Raw genomic sequence first — 27,475 nt, forward strand, 5'->3', positions numbered from 1 at the left:
TTTTAGACAATTACTGGCTTATAATTTGTCTGTCACGCAGACACACAACGCACCGTGCACACCTCGACACACTGATCCACTCACACTCATGGTGGGGAGCAGATGTCAGGTGGGAGTACTTGGCTTGTGTCAAATGAGGTCCGGGGAGAGAGGGATTTGGGCGGTGAAACACAAAGGCAGAGGAGAGAAGAGAAGAGTCTCGATGCCATCGTTGCGCAAGTTCAGACTTCACAAGAGCAAGCTCAGAGTTCGGTTCACACGCTAATTCACGTTCGCTGCTTTTTTCTCTTTTTTTAATGAGCTGCAAAGGCTTCAGATCCCCTACGACGTAGTCCAGTACAAGTCTGCTTCTCAGTGGTGAAATGTAGCTAAGTACTTTTACTCAAGTATTGTACTGTGCAAATTCAAGGTACTTTAATTGAGTATTTAAATTTTTTGCAACTTTGCACTCCAACACATCTCAGAGGCAGATATTTAGTTACAAGCTACTATTCAGATTACAATATTTCATATGCTTCCTGTCCAGTGAAGACCATGTATCTCCAACTTTTCTAATAAACTGAATGATTAAAGGGGAAATTCTCTGCTTCTTTAACTACTCCTAAATAAACTAATAAAACCCGCCTTTGGTTAGCACTGATGATACTGAATGTATCATTATACAGCTGAACACAGGCTGTTTTTCTGAGCTCATGAAACATTTTTGGATGCCTAAATCTACTTTTTAGTTGCATTGATCTCACAGATGCATGATGAGTTTATAGAATACGATCAGTTGCTGTAGATTAAACTAGCCAACAGCGTATAAAGTAGTTAAAATGCGCTCAACCTTAAACATCTGCAGTAAAATGCAGCATGCACATTATGAGGCAGTAATATTGATGCAAAAACATCAGATATAACTGCAAAACACTGACTGAACAATGGGTACTTTTACTTTTCAGGCTTCTACTAGTACATTTTGCTGATGATACTTACATAAGTAAGGTTTTGAATGCAGGAGTAGTAGGCATATTGTCACAGTGGTGTGTGTGTATATATATATATACATCTGAGTAGATCCTCCACCACTGCTACATTCAATTGGGAAATGAAGAATAACCTGTTCTTTACAAAAAGCGAGAGAGTTTGACTCGGGTGGATGCTTCAGCTCAGTGTGCCATGTCAGATTTGTTCCCGATGTGCTCGACGTTCGGACCCGTTTTTTCAAGCCCAGCAACGCGTTTCAAACACGTCGGGACAGGAGCAACAAAAGACTGGGAAAGTCGTGGAATGCTCCAAAACCACCTGTTTGGAACATTCCACAGGTAAACAGGTGATCATGTATCATAATAAGGTATGAAAGGGGCATCTTTGAAAGGCTCAGTCGCTCACAAGCATTTAAATGCAAAGACAAGGGAGGGCAGTTTCTGTGAAATCAGAAGCTTTTCATTAGAACCACACCTCACTATTACTTCCAATTTATTATGTCCACCAGACAATGGTGAAAAAAATGGTGAAACTTTTAACTCTTGGTTAATTGGTTAATGGTTAATTGATGATCAAAATAGTTGAGGACAATTAGTGTGAAGATTTTCTATTTTTTTTATTTACTCTTAGACTCAGCCCTGTGTCAGATTTCATTGTCAGGAGCAAGGCTGTTGTTTATGATTGACAGGCGTACGGCCAAGTTCTAACCGAAGCTCCTCCCGCTGCTTTAAATAAGTCAGCAATCCATGTTAAACATCAGCGTTTCTCCTACGGCGCAACTTCCTCTGCCACAGTTTCACTTCAGCACCCACCTGCATAGAGGTGACGCTTGCGGTGTAGTCCTGATAAAGGATAATAAACTTGCACTGAAAACAAAACCGCCTGTAATATTTTGCTTCCTCTTATTTGTCAGCAAAAATTAAGAGGTTTGGATCGTAGCCTGTTGAGATCTCGTGCACAATATGCTTGAAATATTGACGCTATTGGGCCTCACTGCCTGCTTAAAGGCTCTAGTTGGCATTAAATCGGACTATTTGTGACTATGTGAAATAATAATAAGTTTCTATGTTTAGAGTCCTCATAGATCTTGCAGTTTTGTTACCGTACTTTTAAAATACTGCCACTCTTGCAGGTATTTGACCTCTGACTCATTATTCTTTGAAAGCAATTTCCTGCCTCTGCTCACCAGCATCATTAAAACGCGCTCTCCTGCTTGCCTTCAGTGAAATCCAGCCGATGCTGTGAGTTCTGGTCTCATTTCTAGCCGTTTGGCATTCAGACACAGAGCAGAGATCTGTTAAGAAACAATATTCCGGTTGCTCAGGATCATCCCAGGATCTCGCTGTGCACACTTTCATTTGGGACTATTTTCTGACACAGAAAAGAGGTGGAGAGAGAAACCCGAGTTCAGCATTTTCCTTTGAATTTAATTGGGTTTCTCGCTCACAGTTATCCAGTCCAGCAATTACACACACATTCCGGCGAGTGTGTCGGTTTACATCCACTGTTAGCCCGTGCCCAAACACGCAGGGTGTTTAATGGTGGCGATCCCTTATTTAGAAAGTACGCATCGGAGGGGCTTCAGGAGCGTCTAATGGCGCGCACCCTCGAATTTGAGCGATGAAGTCACGCGCAGGGATTGTCTGACAGCAGGTTAGTTAGCTCCATAATGCACCATCATGTTCTGCTGCTCTCTGCTTCCCCAGCACGGCTCCCCAGACACCTTGTTAAATTTAGAGCTGAATTAACTAGGCAGCGCTGTTTATGTGCCAGAGAGATCGCGTCGTGTATATGTGGAGCGTATGTATCAGTGAGGAGTGTGTTTTGTAGTGTGTGTGTGTGTGTGTGTGTGTGTGAGAATGAGCCTGTCAGTCGTTAACAGAGATGATGAGTTAGATTTGCTGCTTGAGGGTCTATACCAGTCGAGACTTGTACACCATGTTCAGGCACTCGCGCTCCCATAAACACACACACACACACACACACACGCTGCTTCCATCGCCCCACTGAGGCTGTTTGGTTATGTAAGAAGCAAGTGAAGTACAGGTCGCTGAGGGTTTGAAAACTCCTTTCAGGCTAATTTTAATTGATAGAGCAAAACGCAGATTATTCGTACTGCTTTCTTCATCTGCCACAGACACTCACATCACTGCCGCACAGCAGCAGTGCTGTGTACTCTAACTTCCACCACGAGCCTCGTCCGTGTCCACTACCGTCCTCTTATATCCACACGTTATATTTAGCTGTAGGATTCCAGCAGGAAGCGCTTTAACCCCCTTTGAATCCGACACACGCGCTCCGATCCGAAGACGCGGACATCCCACGCACACACCCCTGGACTCGGAGATGCTGGGCAGATATTGTGGGATTTTATTGATCTTGTGCATAGTTTTAACTGGCAGCACACGTTTTAATCTGCCTTCCTGCACGACTTGTGCAGCATTTAGACTGCACGCTATCGGCTAACGATAACAGGCCGACCTGGCAGATGTAGGACGTTTGGAATGAAAATGGACACAGTAGATAACAAAGGTGCTCCGTGACATTGACCAATAGCTTTCCAAACACAGCCGGTATCAAACACACCGCTTCAGACGCCATTGTTTGTTTACATTCTTCTTTTCTTCTTACTGGAAGTCCCAAGCCCCTCCCTCCTGATGACATCACACAGATGTGAAAGACCGCTACGATTGCTCGGGGACCAACCCGTTGCCTGTCATGTCTCGCAGCCAAGTCGGGGCAAGGGTTTATGACTCTGTGATTGCCTCAGGTGACACAGTCGCCATCGTCACAGACAGAAAGATCCTTTAATCTGAGCCCTGCGTTATATCTGTGACTTTTAAGCTCACACTCTGAAAACCTGAAAGCTTAGAACAGATCTTTGGACAGCAGCCGTGTCGGAAATTCGACTGTGAAACAGCTCAAACTGCAAGACAGCCGACCAGAGAATGATCAGGTGGGAATGATCAGGTGATCGATCAGGCGTCGTGACCCCACCCCTCAAGCTGCAAGTCAAACAACATGGCGTCATGTCTTTTCTGACTATCCCAGCTTATCTTAAAAATAATGTTTGGCATGCCGAGCTAAGAACTATGCCAAATGCCTGTTAGTACCTGCTGGGCATCACTGCCTGATGCGTCCCGACAGGGACATCTGGCTTTCTTTTTCCCCTCACTTCGTCATCCCTCTGAGTCCCTTTTACCACCCCCGCTGTCATCTTTCAAGACCTCCTTCAGTTCTGGGTCCCTGACCCCTGATCTGGAGGCGAGGTAGTGGGAACTGGAGCTGCTGTTTTTCGGTCAAGTGAAAAAGGGTTCAAGGGGTTCAAAATGCTTCTGAACATGGGTAAAGTGCTGGATGATGATTTGCTGAAGTGTTTTAGATCTGACCTGATGGCTCACACATTCCAGCCCTGCTGTAGAGATACCACTCTGATGGAGATGGTGTGTGCATCAGACATTAGGCATCGCTGCTATCCAGCGTGTACGTTTTATTTACCATCTAAAGCTGAGATGAGCCCTTTTTGCTCTCTGAACAGTCAAAAATCATTTTTTTCCCGACAGGACTCGAACGTGCCATGAATGTGATTCCCATAATGCACAGCTTCGTACTCCTCATCCCCAGCCATCTGCCACCTCACGGATTCATCAACGATTAGCTTCCAAAAGGGATTATTCACCATTTATGTAGAATAGTTTGGGCTGAACCTGCAGAGTTTAGAGGGACGATCGCTGTATTATTCTCATATTATTGCAAGTAGGTTAATTAAATATCATACCTGAAGGCAAGCTCTCACTCATGATTTCCTGTGTTTTATGTGGCATTTTGCGTTTTTGTATGCAAAGCATCAAAATAAGTCGGTGACAAAACAGAGCCTGCAATTTGTGTTTAGCAGTCACCCAGCAGCACGACTGAGCCTGCTGCTCAGTTTTTATTATTAACCCCCCATGTCTTCACTGCAGACACGCCATTCATCAAAGCATCTAATGTCTTTTTCTTCCCTGTTGCGAAAAGCAGAGGTAAAACTTATTTTTATTGTTTCACTGTTATTGTCGCGGAGGCATTTGGAAGCAAAGACGTACTCCCAACAGGATATCCAGCACTAACAAGTTCCCCAATTTTTAAATTTCCCCTCATAGGGTGAGTCATGTTTATGCGTCATGAGAAGAAAAGGCACAAAGCAGTGGCGAGAGCTGCTCTGTTAAGGCGCGCTCGAACTCGTAAATGTCACATTTAGCCGGACAGTTCCAGGAAGCTGAGGGTTCACGTCGAGAGGGAGCCTTTTCGTGATCCGAACAAAAACGAGGCCAGAGTGAAAGAGCGGAGGTAAATCCGCTGGTGTGAGAGTCAAAGAGTTTATCGTGTTACCTGAGCAAGGCAAGTCATTAACCTTTATGAACACTCCCCTGGGTGTGTTTCATGCACACACACCCACACACACACTTACAGTCACAAATTTACAGCTTTATCTGGAGCTGTTTGTTTGTTCTTTTTCCTTCAGCTTGTGACCTTGACGAGAGTCAAATAGCCGACTTACACGAATTGAAGTTCACATTAACCTTTACTGGAGCTTGTAGAGAACTGAGGTGTGACATACTGAGGTGTAAATGGAGGAAGTCCTCATGATTTATGATTCCGTCCTTCCCCCTGACAAATACCTGCAGTTAGTGGCTGAAGCTTGAATCTTAAGCCTTTAGCGGAAGGCAGAATAACACAGGAGAAGGCTGAGTCTCCGCCCCAGAATTAAGCTTTTTTTTTTTTCCAAGTGGAAATTGGTTTAAACAGATCATCACGGTAAACAAGATCTTCTCACACACAGCCGAGAATACGCCTCCAGTAATAGACGGCGAAGAAAAATGAGGAGAAAATGCAAATATGCCACTGATCATCCTCCAAACTCTGTATCAACAAAGGAGGGTTTGAAAAAGAAATAAAGAAAAAAATCAGCATCAAAATACACACCATTATAAACTTATTTTGTTTTTTAATGAGCAAGAGGTTTGATGTACACTAAACTCCGAAAGGTGCCTGCAGCCCGCAATGTCTGAAAGTAGATTAAACCAGTTTGTAGCCTCTAACTTGTGCTAAACTACTGTCACTCAGTACCTTCTGCTGTAGCTTCCTGATAAAAGCCAGCGGAGGGGTTTTCACTGTGGCAGCTGCAGGAACACTGAATACTAGCAGCAAATGCTAACTGGATTATTATCTTCTTGCAGTTTTTTTATTGTTGCTATGTTGACAGTGTTATGAATGTACTTCTAAAATTTTTGTTCTGTCTCTCTTCCCATCAGTCATCCCCAACACCCTCAAGGTCTCGCCCCAGGCCCCGCCCCCCGTCGTCCCGGAAGGAAGTGACATCACACTGTCCTGCAACGTCACCCGGGAGCTCACCCACCCCACCTACCTGTCTGTCACCTGGTCGGTGAAGAGGGGCGCGACGTCGGAGGAGATTCTGACGTTCGGCCCCCAGGGAGACGTGGTCGCGGGGCCGAAGTTCGCCCGGCGCTACGCCGACGGAGGCATCCGATTGGTCCCCGGCAGGAACGGATTGTTTGAACTGGTGATTTCCAAAGTGACGTCGTCCGATGAAGGGATTTATGAGTGCAACGGAACGGAATGGACGCACGAAAAAGGAGGGAAATGGATCAAAATCGTGGAGAGCACGAGAGAGATGGGAACTGTTTCTGTCACTCCTACAGGTGAGAAAACCAGTCCAGCCAACAGGGGCTGAGGACAAGTACAGGAAGAAGCACTCGCACGTTTTACATTTATTTTTATCCGTGCAGCAGCGGGGCTGTGGGGATTTAAATATCGGTCAGTTGGTCAGTCGATCACTTTGGTCCAGAGTGAGATATCTGCACAGGTAATGGTGCTCCCCTGCCTTTCATCCAGCGCCATCATCAGGTCAACATAGCAATTACTCCAGTACCTGCAGAACTGATGACATGCATCCTCTCCATCTTAATTGTGTTCAGTTGCATGTTAACACGCTAAACTTAAGATGGTGAATAATGTAAACATGATACCCGAACGTGTTATCTGTGTTCGGACTTTTAAGTTCTTAGCCCTCCGAAAAGGCTTGACAGGAAGCACACAGTGGGTACAACTAGTGTTATCCTTTGTCTTCTTTTATTTTATAACAAAGGGACCTTAAGCGACACAGTTGTCACAGGCAACACAGGTCGTAAACCTGGAATGGTTAATCAAAATAACACGTTGCATATAGTAACCCTTTTAATGTAAACAAACATAGACTTTTTAATATTTATCAATCAAATATACTCCTATGAATTAAAGCCATGAACTGAAATACACACAGCAGACCCAAATGATTAATCACAATATAACCATTAGCAACTAACATTTAAGCCAAATGCTAACAACAGCCAGCTAAACGCTAGCTTAGAAGGCTAACGGCGTTAGCTTGACATGCTAACCGCGAGCTAGCGGCGCTAATCGGGAGCAGTCAACAACATTATCTCACACTTATATCACTCTCTAAGACTGCCTAGCAATGAAACGAATACCAAACGATATATTTTATGTTACACATTGTTAGCAGTCTGTTTCTTTAGCTGCAGCTTACAAATGGGCCGTGTGCTTCTGCCAAAATACCCGACACAACTGCCGTAAACGATAACACCGGAAATCATGCGGTGAAAAATAAATGAGCTAGATTCACAAATAAAGGTCAAATAACTAAAGTCTTGACAATCTACATGAGGACTGGAGGAGGGGGGGGCGTGGTGAGGCACGACTCCGAATCTGTCACAATTCGTACTCCCCGTTGGAGTCATAACTGAGTCAAATCTAAACAGACGTGAGCTAATCCGAGCTAATTTGGCAGACTTTAAATGGTGCCAAAATGTAAACAAGCAGGCTAAAACAGCAGGGCTCAGTCTGCAGCCGAGAGCTAACTCGCTCACTCTGAGGCAACATACGAGTACTTTACGTATCCCAAAGCCCTGCAGTTCCAATAATAAGACAACAATGGGGGCTTGTCCGAGGGGGAGCCACAGTTTCAGACTTGCTGTGGTCAAGTGATCCTGTGCAACATGAACTTGGTATTAGGGAGCTGGGTTCCCCGCACATCCACAGCAGTAAGGCCTGAAGTAGTAGTGCTGTAGTAATAAGATTCTGGAGATAATTACACCGCAGGGAGCAATAGATCTTCAAATATCTCTCTGAAGTCTTGGTGGTGGATAAAAAAAGGTCACACTGGATGTAGCACAGTGTTCTCGGCTGCTGTGCGGATACGGAGCGACACTGGAAGGAAATCAAGGCTGAGCGGAGAGGGAGGGACGTGGGAGAGTTCTCTCTCTGTTGTGTGGCTGTCTTTATTTTAATGGCATCCTCTCTTCTGGGAGACCCTGTCTTTTTCTGTGCCTCGCTCTGTCCCAGGACGCTCGTGACCCTCGCTGTCTGTCGGCCCCCCAGACTCAGACGCTCTCTCTCTCTCTCTCTCATTCTCATTCATTGCGGTTGCTGTGGTCACCGTATCTTATATCCTCCTGGGTTTCCATATCCTCTTAAGTGCTAGAAAACACCTCGGCGGTTTGTAATGAAACCAGAGATGAGCGACACACACACACACACACAGGTCTCAGTCTCAGGTCCATTGTGTCCCAGTCAGTTCATATTGACTTACTGACTTGAGTAAAGAGGATGAGAAAAGTCAAACAGAGTGGGCTTTGTCTCTTTTGTCCTCTCCCAGACACCATACAGAGACTCTTCCCCGCATAATGCCGTCTAGGTTGTTACTGGAGACCGTATCCAAACCTCCGATCCAACTATCGGTTTGAAGACGCACACAAACGATTTTTAATAGAAGGGACTGCAAAGCTCTTCTTCAGCATCTCCGCTTTGTGAAACCACACATACATCAATGCTTCCCTCTAAATCTGTGGCATTTCCAGATTGCTCTTACATTGTCTTTTAAAGTCTCACTCACATTTGCCTCCGATGGGTTTCAGTCAGTGGAAGACTTTTGCATTCAGCTGTGCATATTAGTGCTGCAACTAAGCATCATTTTGATTATTTATCACTAGACTTGAAATATTATTCTTTTGATCACCTGATTTGATGCACGTCACCATTTACGAAATACTCTTCTGTGATCGGTCCTCTGTCCCTGTGTGTAAAGCTGCAACTAATTGTCAATCAATAGTCGCTCAGCTGTTTTGGTCTACAACACATCAGAGAGCAGCGCAGTTTCCTAGAAGCCAAGGTGTTTTCAGTTTACCTGACGCACCAGATGGTTTGTTATGCATCTGGGAAGTCGGCCATGAAACTGTTTGGAAAAGCACTTTCAAAAAGTACTTGGCAGGTGATTGGTTGAACCATATGTCTGTCACCGTCTACCAGAGGCTAACTTCAGCGAAGAAAAGCCTCAGTGCGGTTCTTTGCTCTTCTTTCACTGAAGAAACACTCTCCAGTTCTTATGTAACTGATGCCATAGCAGCATCTACGCTCATCAGCTCTTTAGGAGCCGCCAAAATCAACACTTGGGTTATCGTCGCACCTAAACCACGCCCGTATCCGCCAGCGGTTCCTCGCAGGACACTGATGAGTCCGAACATGCTTCAAGCACATCAGCTAGAACGGCAGGATGGATTGTACAAACTAAACAAAGAAACATTGAGAATGTAATAGTGCAAATGTAAACGGTAGTGCAAGAAAAAGAATTAGCTTAGAAGAAGTACGAAGAAGGTGAAACAATCAAATCTTTGACATTTCAGCTTGAAAAAGGAACCAGTTAGCATGTTAGTTCAATCAGCTAATCGTTTGTTTGTTTTTGTTTATTAACTCAAGAGATTGGGTCACTCATTAGGGCATACATACTGTTATATATCACATAAAAGGATGAAGGCTCTTTGAAATATAGGGCTTATTAAGACCAAAGCACTGCTTGTTAAGCCTTTATCTTGTTTATACCTGTACACATATGGATGATGTGACTGACGCTGTCTCTGTCTCCATCCTCTCAAGGTCAGTCCCTCAGCGTGAAGGCTTCATCCTCCTCCTCTCCCTCCTCCACGGCTCTGCTTCTCTCCCCCGGTAACACGCTGGCCCTCCTCTGCTCCGTCGCTGCCGACAACCTGCCCGCCCTTGCCCTGGAAGTGACCTGGCTGGCGGACGGCCGCGACATCATCACCATGGAGCGCAGCGGGGTGGTGGTCTCGAACGCGTCGTCGAGCGGCGCGCAAGGGAAGCGGGGGCAGGCGAGCCTGGAGCGGACGGGAGCTGGAGAGTACAGGCTGACGGTGACGGGGGTGAGCGGCGAGGACGGAGGGGCGTACGCCTGCCGCATCCGAGCCTTCATCGAGAAAGGAGGAAGGAGCGCGGGCGGGGGAGGGAGGTGGCACATGGCAGCCGAGAAAACGTCCAGCCCTCTGACGGTGAAGGTGTCGCAGATCAGTGAGTGAAACGGCAGAAGTCTAATAATTTGCCCAGCGATAAATATTAGCATTTACTTAAATGATGAGATGCTAAATCATGTGCATGAAGTCATCATTTTCACTTCCCAAATAAGAAATATGAGATGCTTATGAGATTTTTCTCATTTCAAACTTCAGAAATAATCAGTTTTTCTGCTTAGAATGGGCTTCCGTACCAGTAATTGTCTGTAAAGAACAACCTCAGTGAGCGGAGTGGCTGCTCCCTGCGTGCCTGTGCGCTGCGTTTCACAGTATGGAGTGTGCCATAGGGTGAAGATGGCTGGCAGCACAAAGGCACATAGCTGCAGGGCACAACAAGAGAAGCACCCGCTGTTGCTTTCTTTAGGTAGAGCTGTGTAAAATGTCATCGTGATGTGAAGCCGAGCGTTGTCTGGAGTTCTGTTTATTGTCAGAGCGCTTGGCCGTTTTCACCAGCGTTCACCGAACACTTGATGTGTTTGGGGGCAGTCCTGATGTCCAACGCCGTGGAAAAAAAGAAGACGAAGAGGAGCACATGCGTGTTCTTTCTGAGTGATTTCATGATTTGTGGACGCGTAGCAGAGCGGCGGTGCCTGCGTCTCGAGGGGAAACTCTTTAATCCTCCAGTCAGCCTGTCAACTCCTGCTGTGAGAACGATTGATTAGTCATGCCTGTCCTGCACTCTGCTACCTCTGGGTATGCTGTTTTTGTGTACGCGAGCGTGTGCGCGACACTCTGATCCCACCTCTGAAGAGCAGTGGTGTCGAACGCAGTCGACACAGCAATCAATTACTGGCGTGGTGGGTGGTCTCTCCGTCTGTCTGTCTTTTCGCTATTTCCGTCCCTCTTACTCTGCGCTCTTGAGTTTTATATCATGTTGCATTTTCTTTGCAAGTGTACACGATCAGCAACGAGACTAAAACTGCCTAATGGCGTGTGGGTCGCCATCGTGCCACCAAGATGGAGTGGACACAGGGCCTCTGGGGGCGTCCTGTGGTGTCTGGAACCAGGATGTTGGTGGCGGATCCTTTGGGTCCTGCTAGGTGAGGCCTCCATGGACAGGTTTGTCACCAGTCAGTGGTTTTAATGGCTGATCATCGGTGTTGGTGACCCTACATTTAGAATCAAAATTAAACTTCGCTATTGGCCCTAATGATTGAATTTGATCTTAAAGGAACAGCTCCACATTGCATTTATTCGCTTTCTTGTCGAGAGTCACATGAGGAAATTGATAGCTCTCCAACAACTGCACAATAATTCTAAAGCCACAGCCAGAGCTCAGTTAGCTTAGCTTAGCATAAAGACTGGAGGCCACCACCACCTCCGGAGCTCACTAATTAACATGTTACATCTCGCTCGTTTAATCCGACAGCTTGTGGTTGTACGGGGAGTCACATCCTGGAATGACTTCTTGGTGACTTCGTGGAGTCGCCGCTGGTTGCCTGGCAACTTCGCGGGGATGCCAGAAGTTCAGTGAACAGCTTCCACGCCATCCTCAACAAACCCAAGCCACATTTGAACTGCGCCAAAAGAGATTAAAGCCCCTTTAGGGTCTGCTGTAAAAACAATGGAGCATTACTGGCATATTGGTATTCGTGGGGGGTGTGTGTGTGTGTATGTGTGGATCTTATGTGGTCTTACTGGTCATGTGCCAGCATTCAAGCTTGGTAATTTTACAGTAAGAATTGAGACCTGCGAGTCCCCATTTGACTTTTGATGGCTGAAAACATGTCAGACTGTGACTCCAAAGCAAACCTTGGATTTTTCTTCTGGTCCTGTTTCACCGCGATATTCAGCAGCCACGCTGGCCCCGACAGAGAGGAACACTGCGGTGATCCTGACGAGAGAGATGGGCGGACTGAAGGAGTGCTCCGACTGCTCCGAAAAACCAGCTGCCGTTGTGCTGTCGCGCTTGGATTTCTGACAAACTCCCAATTCCCAATTAAATGAATGAAATGGACTTTAATGAATAAATTAATGCGTGTTACATAATCGCTCCCACTTCAGCTGCAGTACTATATTTAATGCTTTTGGGAATTCCCAGCGAGTGTTTTGGCAGATTGACTTGATAAAAGTTCACTGTGAGCTCTGGAGCCCAAGTGTCTTTTTATTTTAGGGAAGTGGCAGCTTCTCTTTTTTCCGCCTCCCTTTCTGTTTTTTGGGTAAGCCATCGCATGGAGAGAATAGAAGACTTTTAATGATGATATTTATGGAGTCCAGTCTGCTCTGGTGCTCAGCTCAAAAACACCTCACAGTACTTTTTGTCCTCTAGGGGGTTTGGAATGGACGGGCGCCACAATACCAATGAATTCAGAGTATTATGGACATTCAGGCATGACTTTTACCCATGAATCTTCTCTCCTCTTAATCCTTTAGGGATTTAGATTTGAAACAAATAGACACGTTTTTTTTTTTTTTTGCTTTACCTTCTAATAGCTACAGAAAGATGACACCATCTGCGTTTCGATTGGTTCTCTGACTGACAGACTCTCGTTGGTTTTTGTGGCTTCGCTGTTCCTCTCTCGCCTGTTTCCTGCATTGTTTCTGCTTCCTCTCCGTCTGCTTCTGAATAATATGCATGCTGAGTATTTACTCCAGTGAGTGGGTGTGCTGCTCGCTGTGACGGTCTCTTCTGCTGTTCCTTCCTTCAATATTTACTGATCCACTGAATATGCTTGTACCTTGTCGTGTAGACCACTTTGTATCGAACAACTGCTGTAATTACCTAACCAAGCATCGATCCTCATGCCTAACTGTAGCATCCCCAGTTGAATGATGGTCTTACTCTCCAACTGATGGTTCACAACATCTTTATTTATAACTGTTGCGCCAAAACTTGTTCTGAACACACCGTAAGAGCTAGGAAGTAAATAAACACAACAGAAAAATACTTTACCATTCTGATTTTAAAATATAAATGTCTTACAACTGTCCCTTTGAGCCTTCCAATCTTCCAGTAATATTTAACCACAATTCAAATGCATTTTACTTTCAGCTGAAATCTGAAAAATGAATTAACCGTGCTATTTAAGTAAAATCATGAAATGACCCTTTTTAATCTGTTCTTCACAATTACTGACAATCTCCAATAGAGTACTATGATGTAATATAACCAAATTCAACCAAACAATAGCAATGACAACAAATCTCAATGTATCATGGCTAATATAGCAATTTAGCTAGCCTACACATAGGAGCCTACTCAGTATAAACACAGACAAACCTTGTGCCCTTTTCAACCAGGTGCTAAGTAAAAAAAAGCGTGACGTTTTCCCTCATTTGGAAGAAGCACTTGTACATGTTTACCGTCATATACGTCTTTTGTACTTCCTACCGCATTCCGCCTTCAAAATAAAAGCACCAATTTAAAAACTTAACCAAATGAGACAAATCAACAAAGATCACAAGAAAACATTAAGAAACTGAACAAACGTCACCATTTAGGTCATTTACACTAACCAACATGTACAAGCCAAGCAGAGGCAGAGTAGGGCAAGCCATGAGGGTCATGGGTCAAAAACCTTGGATTCAGTGCCTCCAAACATGATACTGCAACTTTAATGTTTTCCATAGATGCCAGTTAAAAAAATGTTAAAAAATAAAACCCTAACCATCCATTGGCTTTTTTGTTTTTTAACCAATGAAAATCAAGCATTTTGTTAAAATGAAAATCTAAAGTTTAGGTGTGTTTCCTGTTAGTAGTGCTGTAGAGAGTCCTTCATTCTGTATGTCAGCTAGAGCCTTTAGTTAAAATGCTAGATACACAGAAGATTTTTGAAGCCTCAAGGATCAATATTGCATTTAGAAATATCAACCAGGCTTTATGGACACACACCCACACGCACACACACACACACACACACATTTTGTCAACCTCTGCCATTATCTACATACTTACATGTGTGTGCATTTTATGTGTGCGAGGCTGAATCTGGGGTTGTTGAAGGCTTTCCCCTGAGTAAATGGTACACACATACATGCTTCACACACTGTGTGTGTGCGTGGGTGTGTGTGTGTGTGTCTGTGTCTGTGTTTGTCCCACATACTGAGGGTATGAGGCTGTTCTCACTGGTGGAACTCCTACATTTTGGCCTGGGGGTATACATTCCTTCAAACTGTGTCTGCTGATACGTGCACGCACGCACACACGCACAAACACACACACACTGCGAGAGCCACATTTCTAATTGACTTTAGCTCACGTTGCTCTTAAACATATTTTTTGTAGCGCACATGTTTCACCCTCATTCCTCTTAGTATGAGCATAAACCATGTGTGTGTGTCCGTGTGTGCATTGTCAACCAGTCAGTTCTTATTCTATTGATGTGTGGCCTTGAGGTTACCCCCTCTTCCCAGAATGCTGTTCTGCAAGCACAGCCTAGCAGGAAGCACAAAAAGAGTTGGAGAACTTGATTAGGAACTCCCCACGGCAGGCACACACACACACACACACACACACACTCACAGACAGTACATTTAAAGAGGGTGTCATTCCTCTCACCCTTGGCTACACTTCCCCTGTGTGCCATGTTGTTGTGTCAGCTGGAATTGTTGTCAGTGGATCCACTTCACTCAAAAAAAAAAGGACTGCTTAGATTTCATACCAGCTCACATGTTATTTTTCCAAGCTCATCAGAATATTGATGAAGATCTACTCCATATATGGGCATATCTGTATACTTTAGTATTGCACAGATATGACTTTTTGCTCATATTTACTTAGTGTCGATGGCAGATTTTTATTATTTTAGCTGCTCTTTTCACACCAATGAAACATCGATGTGGGATCTGGCTTGGAGATAAATGAATTTTTGTACTCAAACTGTAAAAGTTTAGCACTGGCTGTTTGCATTTGCCACTTTTGCCAAAACCATGTGAACAAAACCCAGATTATGATAAAGTTCTCTTATCCTTTAGTCTGTAATTCTTATAGAGGTTCTATATTTATTATACCCTTTTTATACAGTGTCAGACTCTTTTTGAACCGTGCAGTAAACACAGACACAAATCTGAAATGGATAAAAAATGTAGACTCATTGACACGGTGTATTTTTCTCCCCCTCACATACCTGTGTTGGAAAAAAGGCTACAAAAGAGACAGATGGCTGCCTATTTCTAGCATAGTCTAGCAGTTTGCTTTCAATTAGCCGCTAGCTGTCAGGCACCAGGTAGATGAAGCAGAGGCTTTTGATCCTGGGCCCGACGAGAGGAGCTGCTCGATGTGCCGTCTGCTTCTTCTTTTCATCGTATTCAATGGACTTCATTAGGAAATGGAGAACTGACAAATGTTCGCTGCTGTTCCAATTGGTTGTGATAAAACCTATTATCCCCAAAAAGTATGCATTAATCAGAAAAGTTTGTGTTAACTAAGAGAACGATGCCACAATCGTTATGTGAAAATGAAGAGGTGGATGCCCAGGCTGCATCAGGCTGTGATCTCAAATGTACATGATGATGCTTTTCAGCATTCCTGTCACATTGGTGGTGGAGAACAGAGAGCTGAGCCACCTAAACCTGTAGATCTGTTTACACTCGCTTGGCCGTGAGCAGCGAGTAGAAGGTTAACAGTGGAAATCCGGTTTCTCTGCAGCCGAGGCGGCCTCACGCTGCAGCACTTTGAGGAATTCGGCGATATGAGCGGACCCCTGTGCAGTTCAGCTGCTCCGCCACACTGAGAGGGAGCCGGCGGAGGTGGCTCAGACGCCGAGCGAGGTCACACCCGTGCTCCGATGGAAGCGTTCCAGCATGACTGATAGGAGGCCTCGGCGCATGCAGACATCCTGGCGGGATTGTGTCTCCCAGCTGACCCGCGAGGGCCAGGTGGAGCTCGAGGAAATTGGAGGACATAAAGGAATGTGTCTTGCAGCAACACAGCTTCATATTAGAGCTGCTCTCATTAATATTTCTCCATAAACAGTGGATCAGATGACGGCGTTTAAAGCTTTACTGAGGTTTAGACTCTTTAAGCTTGTTGCTGTGGTTTTCCAGCCCACAACCTCAGCTCTCATCAACATTGGTTCCAGCAGCAGGCAGCTGTTTTATGTATTAAATCTACTGTACGCGACCTGTCCAGCATAGACATGGCGAACATAGTGGAGCGTTTACCAGCAAGCTTCACCACACTACAGTATGATTAAAGAGCATGGCACCTTTAACAGTGCTCCCACTGTTTATGTGGGCATGTCGCTTCAGATACCACAAAGGTGTCGACATGTGGTCCAGGTATTCCAGTTACGGAGTTTGAAAGCACGTCAAAACACTGCACAGCGGTTTATAATGTTATGAGAGAGGATTTCACAGCTCTGGAAAGTGATTATGCCAGCAATTATTTTTACGCTCTCTGTGATTGCAAGGTAAACAGCAGAATTGGCCCATGCACGTTACAAAGTAAACCAGAAATGTGAGCCTTAAAGAGGCCATATTATGCTCATATTCAGGTTCACTGTGCACTTAAATGGGTTTACATGCTTTGATGTCCAAAAAACATCACTATTCTCTGAAGCCCCCCTCCTGAAAAGCCCAGTCTGCTCTGATTGGTTAGTTCACACAGACCTGAGTAGGCACCGCTCACCTTGTTACCCTAGTTTAGCCTTGGCCTCACTACCACTAACATCACAGCTTTGGCACAGTCTTTCTCTGGTCTGAGCAAGCTGGCTGCTAGGTGATTACCAAAGTTACACAGCGTTGCCGAGCAAATTAATTCCCGCAGTTTGTCAATTTCCTTTTCACACTGTGTTGTTAGCTTCAGGGCATGTCTATCAAGTAGATTTCCAAACAGCAGCATCATACACACATACCAGTGAGGATGCTTGTTCACACTGCTAGTGGCGGTCTGAACACAGCCATTGTGTTGTTCGCTTGTGATCTTTAGTTGTAGGTAGAGCAGGTTGGCCATTAATCTCAAGGTCGGGGGTTCGATTCCCACCTTGTCCTGCTCACAAGTCCTTGAGCAAGGTTACTGAATCCCAAATTGCTCATGATGTGTGTTTATGCGGGAAAAAAATGGATGCAATGCAATCATCTTCTGTAATGATTCGATAATTGCAATTAGTCTTTATCTCCGTCTGTGTTTGGGTGTGAGGTGTGAGGCTAGCCAGAATTAAGAGTTAACTGTAGTTACCTCATGTCATAAAGGATTGACTTCTCCTCCCTGAGAAAACGTTTAAGATGTTCCCTGCAGCTCTCCGACAGTTCCCTGAACTCAGTGAAAATCTATCCTTCAGTGAAATGTGAAGGAGCTAAATTAAGGTTGTGCATCGCCACAGGCTGCACGGAGCTCCAGTTTGTGGTTTTATAATGTTTAGCATCTATACTGTTTTGTGGCTGTCTTTCTGTTGGAGAACCTTAAACAGTTTCTCTGTGCGCAGCAAATGTTGGCATGACTTTCACACTTCTTCATATATTATTTGCCGGGTATTTATTATTTAGTCTTGACTATATCATACAGTATGTCATGACAGGCTTGGCTCATTTTTGAACATCTGCATAACATGCAGCATGAAAATTAGCACTGTTTGCTTGCAAAACAGTAGTGAATTATATTGAAATATTTAGTAACCCACCTCTCTCCCTCTTTCCCTGTCTTGTCACAACATAAAGTCATTGGTGAGCCTGAAATGGGTGGCAACAGATGACTGTCATCTGCCTGCACACACAGTAATCCGATTACATGTTGCGTTAGCTGTAAGTAGCGATGTAAAAAGTGCATCTGCTCAGTGTGTGTCAGCCGTACTTCCCCTTCATCCTGGGAGACACAGAGGGTGTTGACAGAAAGAGGGAACGGCTCAAGTGTCTTATTCATATCTGGTTTTCCAATCACACACACACACACATGCTGCACACACACGCCTGCATGCTCCAGTGAAAGAGCGTCTCACATGCCTTTGGTTGTTTTGGCAGAATACAGCATTCTTCTGTTCCTGGAAACCACTGACTTTGCCATGGTTGGGAGTTCAACTCCCCGCCACGGTCATCGGCGCGGCCACTGCCAAGGTTAGCGGTCCGCTTTCCCCCTGCTGCATGGAAACATATCATCACCGTGGCGTACGGCCACGACCGAACATGCACGCTGACCAAACACGGAAAGCCTGGCTTCACACCCTGGGAGGGTTCATTGAAACCCAGCATCTGAAGGCTGCACTTCCTCGTGTGTGTGTGTGTGTGTGTGCAACATGGATGGTTCAATCCATCCATTTAGTAACAATACGAACATGTTTCTGCACATGTGTGGTTCAACCACAAAACACATCGCCAGAATAATCGGTAGATAAGTCAACAGTGAAAATAATTGTGAGTTGCATCCCTGCAGTAAGTAGCGCTTCCCCTCCTTAAACTGAACAGTCAGCATGTTTGCTAATGATTTGCAGAGCAGCCGAAAAATAATTAAAGCGATATCACGACGTTCAAAACGCACCAATCAGTGGCAAATGAATGTCACTGCAAACCAAGAGTCTCTAACTCCCGAGCAGCTTCTTAAATTGAACACATGCAAAGCGATGCAGATGAAAGCAGTTTGTTATGTTATTGACATTGACCTATTTTCCTCTCTCTGCCTCCCCGAGCCACACGCTAATAGAGTCTTTTCTTCTTTTTAAAGCTTGTTTTTACACTATTTCTGCTCTGCTAAACTCCACAGAATGGCAGGAAGTGCAGTTCACGCGAGTCAGGCTCGGTAGTGAGGACACGACACTAGGTCAGCAGCGTCATTGGCTCTGTAACATGGGATTTGGTTTGCAGGTTGTTGAACGGTTGTTTGGTTGTCATCGTCCATACTTCCTGGGTTGTCATTGCACAGCTTGATGTCTGTCGTGTATTGTACTGTCTGCTTTAACCAGCAAACCGCGCAGTGTGATTAGCGTTTTCACACCATCAATCAAATCGCTGTGTCATTAATTGAAAAAAAAAGCGAAGTCAGAGACAGCATCTGCGTCGTGTCATCTGCGCTACAGGAAAGCAAAATAACTAATCACAAAGAGAGTCAGAGGAGAGGGAACTGTTGCTTTTTACATTACCAATTCAAGTAAACAGCCATGTTTGTGAAGAACGTCTTTGGTCTGACTTGACACCAACACCAACTCCAATCTGTGTGGTTGGTTGTCATGCACGGAGAAAGTCACCAAACTCCCTTTAAAATTTGCAGTTAAATTTTGCCGAAACGTTCTGACCATCACAGTACGAGCTAAACATTGAGTATAGCCCGTGCTGCAGCAATTCTCCATAAGTGCATCAATTATTTTACCAATTAATCCTGTTTTTTAAAGTGATTAATGGAGCGATGTACTGTCTGACTTCCCAAATTTGCAAAGGCTTTGAATTTATTGAATTATATAAATCTGATCAAGCTGAGAAGCTGTCTTGGTTGGGAACTGTATCTGCAGTGACTTCAGCTCTGCATGTATAATACACTGTGTGTAAGCAAACACCCGTTTCCAACAGCTCCCATGGGATAATCTTTAAAATAACCATGAAATCAGTGGAGTGTGTTGATTTTTAAACCCCTAAAACAAATATACTAATTCTTCATTTTTAGTCATTAAAACACAAAGTGTTCGTCATGTTAAGGCTGTTTGCATGTCCTAAACATGTCTGTATGTTCTCTCAATTTTAAGGCCTTAAGTGGGCTTGAATGCAGTAAAATGAATTGATGTTAGGAGTCTTAGACATTTCTCACAGATTTTCCTCTCTTCATATTGTTTTTAAATATTTCTGAAAAGGCTGAAAGCCTAAATTTCTGTGTTGTCCAGGGTAAAAGCTTAATTTTCTGATTTTTTTATGGAATTTTGCAGCAAAATGTGGGTGTAAAAATATCAGTGTCGTTCTTGGTTTTACTTAAGTAGATAATTTTAATTATTGGCTTATCTATTTAAATCTATATGGATCAGCTGCAGTATACTGCCGTACCGTGTCGGAACTCCTGAACTGGTGGCGAGTGTTCGCGTTGATCGGCTAAATAAGGCAGCATTTCAGTGTGAGGGAGAGCGGCACGTGGCTAATTGGCAGAGAAGCTTCACACGTTCTCATCGATCAAAGTGTGTGTGTGTATGGGTGTGTGTGTTTGTGGGTTTCACAGCAGATGGTGACAGTGCATGAATCAGTGTGTGTGTGTATGACGTCGAAAGTGACATCACGCAAACCCCCTCCTTTGCCAAACACACACTCACTCTTGTATTTATAGTGTTTCCAGTTGTGTGTGTGCGTGCGTGCGTGTTGGTCAGCGTTACGTATCGGTATGCCGGGCGCACTCTGGTTTGTGTCAGTGACTACCTGTGTGCGCTACAGTATGTGTGTGTGCGATATCTCACAGTCTGGCAGGCGGAAATCTTTGTGTGCATTTCCCGTTCATTGACGCGTAAAGGTGCAATCTGGTTGTCTGACTGAGAGTACCTGCCTCATCACCTGCACACACACACACACACACACACACCTCATCTCTCACAGTAAATAGTGTTATAGGAGGTCTTTTTCTGTTCTATTTCTCTACTTCTGCTCCTTCACTCCCCTCTATTTAACGACGAAACTACTAAACTACTAAAAAAGGTAAACAGGATTCACTTTGCATTTGTTGTCTGCTGAATCTGGAATGTTGCAGAATGACAAAACCTGGCAATGGCTGATGAAAGCAACACCCTGCTGGGATGGGAATCATTTCTCTGGAGGCAGCACGGCAACTCGGTGTGTGGTATTATTAGGTTTGAGTTGTTCATCGGGGTGCTGATCCTTCCCTTGAAACAAGTATTAATTTCAGACTCACTGATACAGACGATTAACAATGAATGGGATAATTAGATATATACTGTGCGTATAGCTCTTATTGTGTTGAGAGATGAAAAAGAAAATTATGCCAAAATCTATTCTAAGCAATAGGGACCTTCTTTAAAAGCAGTGACATTTGGGTATATTTATACACATATATACACTACATGACCAAAACTATGTAGATAACCTAATATAACATCACAGCCATATTTGATTATTAAGTATCTTTCCAGCCTCCACACATCTGGGAAGCTTTTCCACTAGATTTTGGGACCTGGCTGTGGGGATTTGCTCCCATTCAGCCACAAGAGAATTAGCGAAGTCCAACACTGATGTTGGGTGATGCGGCTCGGCTGGCAGTCAGTGTTCCAGTTCATCCTAAAGATGTTGGATTGGGTTGAGCTCAGGGCTCTGTGCAAAGAAAGTTCTTCTACACCAAACTGGGACGCCCATTTCTTTGTGAACCTATTCCCTATTGGAAGTATAGGAGCTCGGATCCCTATTGGGGCCCAGTCCAAAGAGACCAAAAGTACTCAAGGGTATGTGAACAGGCGTGTGCACATACGGTTGGCCATTTAGTCACACTTTTAAGGTGTAGTTAAAGTCTTAGAGTGAAGATCAGTGACATCTGGGTGGAGCTTTACATTCGCAGATGATGCTGTCCTTTTTAGCCTCAGTTGACTGAGGTACACAGAGTGGTTTACAGTCGAATGTGATGTGATGAGAATGAGGTGCAAGTGAGGTTGCAAGGATGTGGTTTTTAACATAAAAAGATAGCCTGCATCCTTTCTGAGGTCTAAGTTAAACCCCTTTCAGACATGCAATCTATTAAAGTGATGGCGTTTGGGTTTTAAAGCACAGGTGTCTTTTTACATAAATTGTCCATAATGGCTACCTGTACACGTTGGAACTTTGCGGATAGAGCTCCAACACTTATGTAAGGTGGAACATAATGACGTGAATGTAGCATCAGGGATTGATTTTAAAACTTACTTTCCATGTTTAAGGGTAAAGAAGACTGGACTAGACCTGCACTTGACATCCCTCAGCATATTTAACCTCATGCCGCTGATTCCTTTAATGTAGCAGCGTTAAATTTCAACTTGCTACAGAATTGTGTATCATGTCTTTTATAGAAAAATGGCTTGGGGGGCCTCACCAAACATTCGACCGATGTGTAAAATTTCCAGAGTGACAATACCTTCCAAGTACTGGCTGCGCGGTACTGTATTGTTGAGAGAGCTGGACCATGAAGCTGTTCCACTTTGTAGTCCAGTTTAATCCCCTGCTTTTCAGCAGCAGTTGTTTGGCTTCCCAAAGGTCTTGGGTTGGGCTTTTGTTACATTTGTTTGGCCTTTTATGTTTTGGGGCGTGTTTGCTAGTAACAAGCGTCTCAGGTTTTTGCATTTAGCCATGCTGGTTGCAGCTTGCTCGCTCCACCTCATCTCCACCGTCTTTGGCAAAATTAGGGTTGCGTTGCTGCAGTAGCTGGCAAGGATTGTGGCAAGTGGTAAACCCACTGTGAATCTTCAGAAAGCACATGAGTTATCAGACAGTTCGCCGATACTTTATCACCCTGTTAATACATGTTTTGTCATTTAAACCATCTAAATGTGTGAACTACATCATCAAATTGCTCATGTTTTCTCTGCAGAACCAAGCTTCATGCTGACCCTTGAACCCATCCTGAACCCCCAGATGACAGCAGAGCCCACAGAGCTGGCATGTCATGTGACCAACATTACACATTTGCCCCTGGGAGGCCGACTGAGCGTCAGCTGGGAGCACACCACACTTCCTGGTACATTTACCTCAGCCTCTGTCCAAATTCTGTCAAAACCTCTTACAGACTCGCTCATTTGATTTCCAATCTGTTCAATCGCCCGCAGGTATAGGGGATGATCCTCAGACTTCACATCCCATTGGCTCTCTGGACGGCCACGGCAACCTGTTGCCGGGATCGATGTATTCTGACAGGCTTAAGAGCGGCGTGTTATCTCTGACCAGAGTTCAGCCCAACACATTTAAACTGCGATTCCTCCGCACACAGGTAGCATAACAGAGATGATTGATTTATGTGTTAACTGTCTTGTGTCTATAATATTCTCTAAACTATATACTATAAATACTCAATTCTATGCTATATTGTAGCCTGTATACTCTGTGTAGTGTCACCTTTGTGATCAAAGTGACAAATAGCAACGTGTAGTCATGGCAGAGCAGGATGATCATAGAGACACACTGCTGGCTGTAGTGTTCCTGTAATATTCCTATAATATTCATGTAATCAGTCAGTGGCATCTGTGCTGCTGAAAATGCAGCCTCAGACCAAGCTCGGGAGGTGAACATGAATGTCTGTGTGTTGGCTGGTGGTGTAGAGGCTGGGGATGCTCCCATTGAGCCACCCCTCCTGTTAAAGATCAACAAATCACTGATGGCTTATAGTACGTCAATGTTATGTTTTAAGATTGCTCCACTGCTTCCACAGCCAGAGGCTTTTGTCAATGATTAAATATCAATACAAACTACACAGTAAAATGGTGACCTCTGTTCCTTTGTCCCACATCACGAATGTTGATGACTGACTCATTTTCGCTCTGTCTGCAGGAGATCGACATGGGCCAGTATGTTTGCACTGTGTCTGCTTGGAGTGTTAACAGCCAGGGAGACTTGGTGAAGGCCGCTGAGCACCAGAGCTCACCGCAGACTGTACAGTGGGTCACCAAACGTAAGCCCTCCCTTCATCAGTTCATCAGGCTGTGTCCAACAGAGCCAACCGTACCTTGAAATTTAGCATTATTTTCCTTTTGGATTCCTTAACGTTATCCTTAAAGGTGCAAAAACATGAACAGAAACATGTGGGGTATAAAAACATGGGCCGATCTAAAGAATGGAGCAAGAAATTAACTCAGGGAAATCAGCATTTTCTTGTGGCACCTTCATAGTTATCTCTGCACGTAACATTCGTCCTAATACTCCAGGTCGTATTCTGTGATTTAATGAGGTACTTTTCGGAGGAATCCAGAAAAACAGAGCCATTAGCTCACATTCATGATTAAGAAAACTCTAATATGCTGCCAGCCAGGCATAGCAACCCTGCTGCTGAGTTTTATGAATAAGCTGTAATGTCTACATATCATTTCCAGACTTCATACTGAAATCGCTCAACATAACAACAGACCTCTTGTGTCAGCCTCTCTTGTTCACAACACACACTTTCTCTATTTCAGTCCTACAAGCTGAAGTTGGTGCCCTCAACTGAGCTAATTGCCATGATGTAACTGCAATGCTGTGTGTGTGCATGCATGCGCCTGCTCAAGTTCATAGTGTAATCGCTTATCACTTCCTGTTGCCAAATGTCGGGGATTTCCCCGCTCGGACGCTCTGGTGGGCTGAATGATGCCCCTCTGGATGATAAATGGTGGATTAATTGGTGGACTGGTGGTTCTTTCAGGCCCCTCTCTGAACGTTATTGCCAAGCACATTCGTGAAGCCTCAGTGGGTGGGGCTACCTTTGAGATGAGCTGCACCGTGTCCACTGAGAACCTTGGGGAGGTGGGCTACTCAGTGCTCATCCAATCACAAGACAGCCTGGAGAGCAGCGTCAGAACCATCATGACTCTCAGCCCTGACAGCGTCCTGCAGCACGGAGGAGCCACGGACCCCAACAGGAGGTACATATCAGCTTACTTATACACAGTATTTGAACACTGGAGTCTGGGCTTTGTTTTGAAATGTATTTATCTCTCTCCTTCCACTCAGAGACAGTCTGGTTCTGACAAAGTCTGGTCCGACAGAGTTTCGGTTTCGCCTGGCGGGCGTCCAGTTGTCCGACAGAGGTTACTACTGGTGCGACATCACGGCGTGGACCAAACAGCAGCCGGGACAAGCTTGGACCAGATCCACCAGCGCAGAGTCGAACAAAATCAAGATCGACTTTCAAGAAAATGGTGGGTCAGCCCGTGCATTTCGTGTGTACTTTCGTAGAGTTTCAGAAATATTGTTTGGTTAACCACGTGACTTTTTCAACAGAAAAAAACCCAGCTGCTCTGCCCACCTTGCTGCTCGGTTGAGCACAGGTTAACCACTTCTGCTCTGTCACCGTCAGACTACTTCCTCTTTCTAATGTGGCCCACACTTAACTCTTTCACTCTCTCTTACTTGCTGCTCCTAAAGCAGTCTGCTCTTTGTAAGACTTGTGCTCGTTTAAAGAAATTTCCTCAAACCAGGCTGTGTACAAAGAGCATAGCAGAAGACTAAATGTTCGGAAAATACTTTCTAGCACTGTAGTGAGATGAATCATTCATTTAAAGCCGTATTCTATCACTTATTCACTTTCAAAACAATCAGAACAAATGCTAGAGAATGAATCCATGTTACTTATCCACGAAAAACTGTCTTTTAATGGAGCTATGTAAGCAGTTCCGTACTTCTAGACACATTATACACACGTCCTCCACCCACACTCTGATAACCAACATAAGTTCCTCAATAATGTGCAAAAATAAAGCTACACACATAAACACACACCTTAAGCCCTTTGACGCCCACCACAGCCACTGGCCTACTTAACTTTCTTTGATCTGACTGGGAAGTGGGAGACAGTGGGACAGTGGGAGGAGGACGAGGAACAGGAGCATTAGGAAGCAGAGGGGGGAAGAGGATGGAGGTGACGAGGAGGAAGACAAAGAGAGGGAGATGGTGAGGTGGACAGACGAGGAAGGAAGAGGAGAGGTGGAGAGGGAGAAATAGTGATAATCTAGAGAGAGATGGAGGAGAGAGGGGGAAGAAAGGGGAAGTGAGGAAAGGAAAACAACACAAAAGGAAGGACAGGGAAGTGGAGGGAAGTAATTGATAGAATAAGGGGGAAAAGGTGAAAAGTTGAAATAATATGGTATAGTACGTATATAACAAGTATCAAGCTGGAAGGAAATGATCAAATGTTGAGAGGTTTGAGTATTGAAAGTATTCCAGAGTTTAAGGGCAGTGCAAAAATGGCGTGGAGTTATGTTTTTATTCCATCTACAGAAAATATCACCAATGAACGGCCAATAAATTCAAGCACGAAGATGTTCAGAATACAGGCTTGGCCGCAAACACACTCCTTAATAATCTGATGTTTCGTTCGGTAAAACGATCAATTATTTACTAATTTACTCATACCCCAGAAAAATGTGTCGTAACATGGGCAGTGATACACTGAGTAACGTTTCAGCTGGTCCCGTAGGAGGATGAATTTTTCATTAAAATGCTGCAGACTTGGTGTTGATTACCTCAGTTACTGGGGCAGTGTCTTTCTCCTGTATTCTTGCATTTACCTTTGTTTTTGATGTTTTTCAACCCTTAGATATCTTGCTTTACACTGTGATCACAAGTCTTGATCGGCATTGGCCAATCTAAATATTGGTCCCGCATACAGTATGGCGAGCTCCGCTGGGAGTGGCCGCTGGTTAGCAGGCCTGAGAGACCACAAGCTGCAGTGGGGACAAAACTCAGCATTCTACTCAGGGCCCTCGCTGTGTAGCCCTCCTCCCGAGACATTACTTTGTCACACTTCTTTGCTGGAAGACGAGCATTTTGAACCGTCTGAATGCGGTTTGTGGGAGGCAAAAAGGCTCTGAGCCTCGAGGAGCAAAGAGAGGGAAGAGAGAAGAGAGATGATGGCAAAGGGAAGAGAGAGATAGACTGGCGATGATCTTCTATCTCTCTGGGGAGAGAAGGAACCCTTGAGCATTAATTCCTCTCTCTCCATCACTTGCCATTTTTCCTCCCCCGTTCTCTCCACTATCCTTTCACTCCCTCACCCGCGCTGTCTCCCTCTACCTCTCTCGCCCCTCTCTCCCTCTCTCTCAGGGACATCTTCAAAGTGAAGCCCTTTGGCCAATCAGCCAGCTGCGGAGATCTGCACCGCTGCTTTCCTTTTCTTTCTCTGCCTGCGTGCACGAGTGCGTGTGTGTGTGTGTGTGTGTGTGTGTGTGTGTGTGTGTGTAATCTTTCAAGTGTTCAAGTGTGTGTATCCAAGTCGAACATTTTGAGTTGACCCCACGCAGAGCAACAGCCCACCCCCCACATGCACACGCACAAACACACACACATGCTGACAGCGCTCAAGCTTCAAGCTGAGCAGTTTTCAAGAACCCCTTAAACTTGCCTTAGGGGACGGAAGTTCTGTGCACTCAGTCGTGTGTGTATGTGTGTGTGTGTGTGTGTGTGTGTGTGTGTGTGTGTGTGTGTGTGTGTGTGTGTGTGTGTGTGTGTGTGTGTGTGTGTGTGTGTGTGTGTGTGTGTGTGTGTGTGTGTGTTGCGAGCACATCCACAAACTGGCAATTCTCCCA

At 44.8% G+C, this 27,475-nt stretch overlaps 1 protein-coding gene across 1 annotated transcript in view; it reads left to right on the plus strand.

Moving 5' to 3' along the window:
• The window catches only part of ptgfrnb (prostaglandin F2 receptor inhibitor b), a 61,479-nt gene that overhangs the window by 6,773 nt on the left and 27,231 nt on the right, over positions 1 to 27,475 (plus strand). The window contains exons 4-10 of the mRNA XM_041966498.1: positions 6,261 to 6,668; positions 9,958 to 10,386; positions 22,795 to 22,941; positions 23,030 to 23,190; positions 23,748 to 23,868; positions 24,595 to 24,814; positions 24,903 to 25,090. Of these exons, the coding sequence (XP_041822432.1) occupies positions 6,261 to 6,668; positions 9,958 to 10,386; positions 22,795 to 22,941; positions 23,030 to 23,190; positions 23,748 to 23,868; positions 24,595 to 24,814; positions 24,903 to 25,090 (1,674 nt within the window). The remainder of the gene's footprint in view (positions 1 to 6,260; positions 6,669 to 9,957; positions 10,387 to 22,794; positions 22,942 to 23,029; positions 23,191 to 23,747; positions 23,869 to 24,594; positions 24,815 to 24,902; positions 25,091 to 27,475) is intronic.

This window comes from Chelmon rostratus, chromosome 24 (assembly GCF_017976325.1).
Source record: "Chelmon rostratus isolate fCheRos1 chromosome 24, fCheRos1.pri, whole genome shotgun sequence".
In the NCBI taxonomy this organism is placed as follows: domain Eukaryota; kingdom Metazoa; phylum Chordata; class Actinopteri; order Chaetodontiformes; family Chaetodontidae; genus Chelmon; species Chelmon rostratus.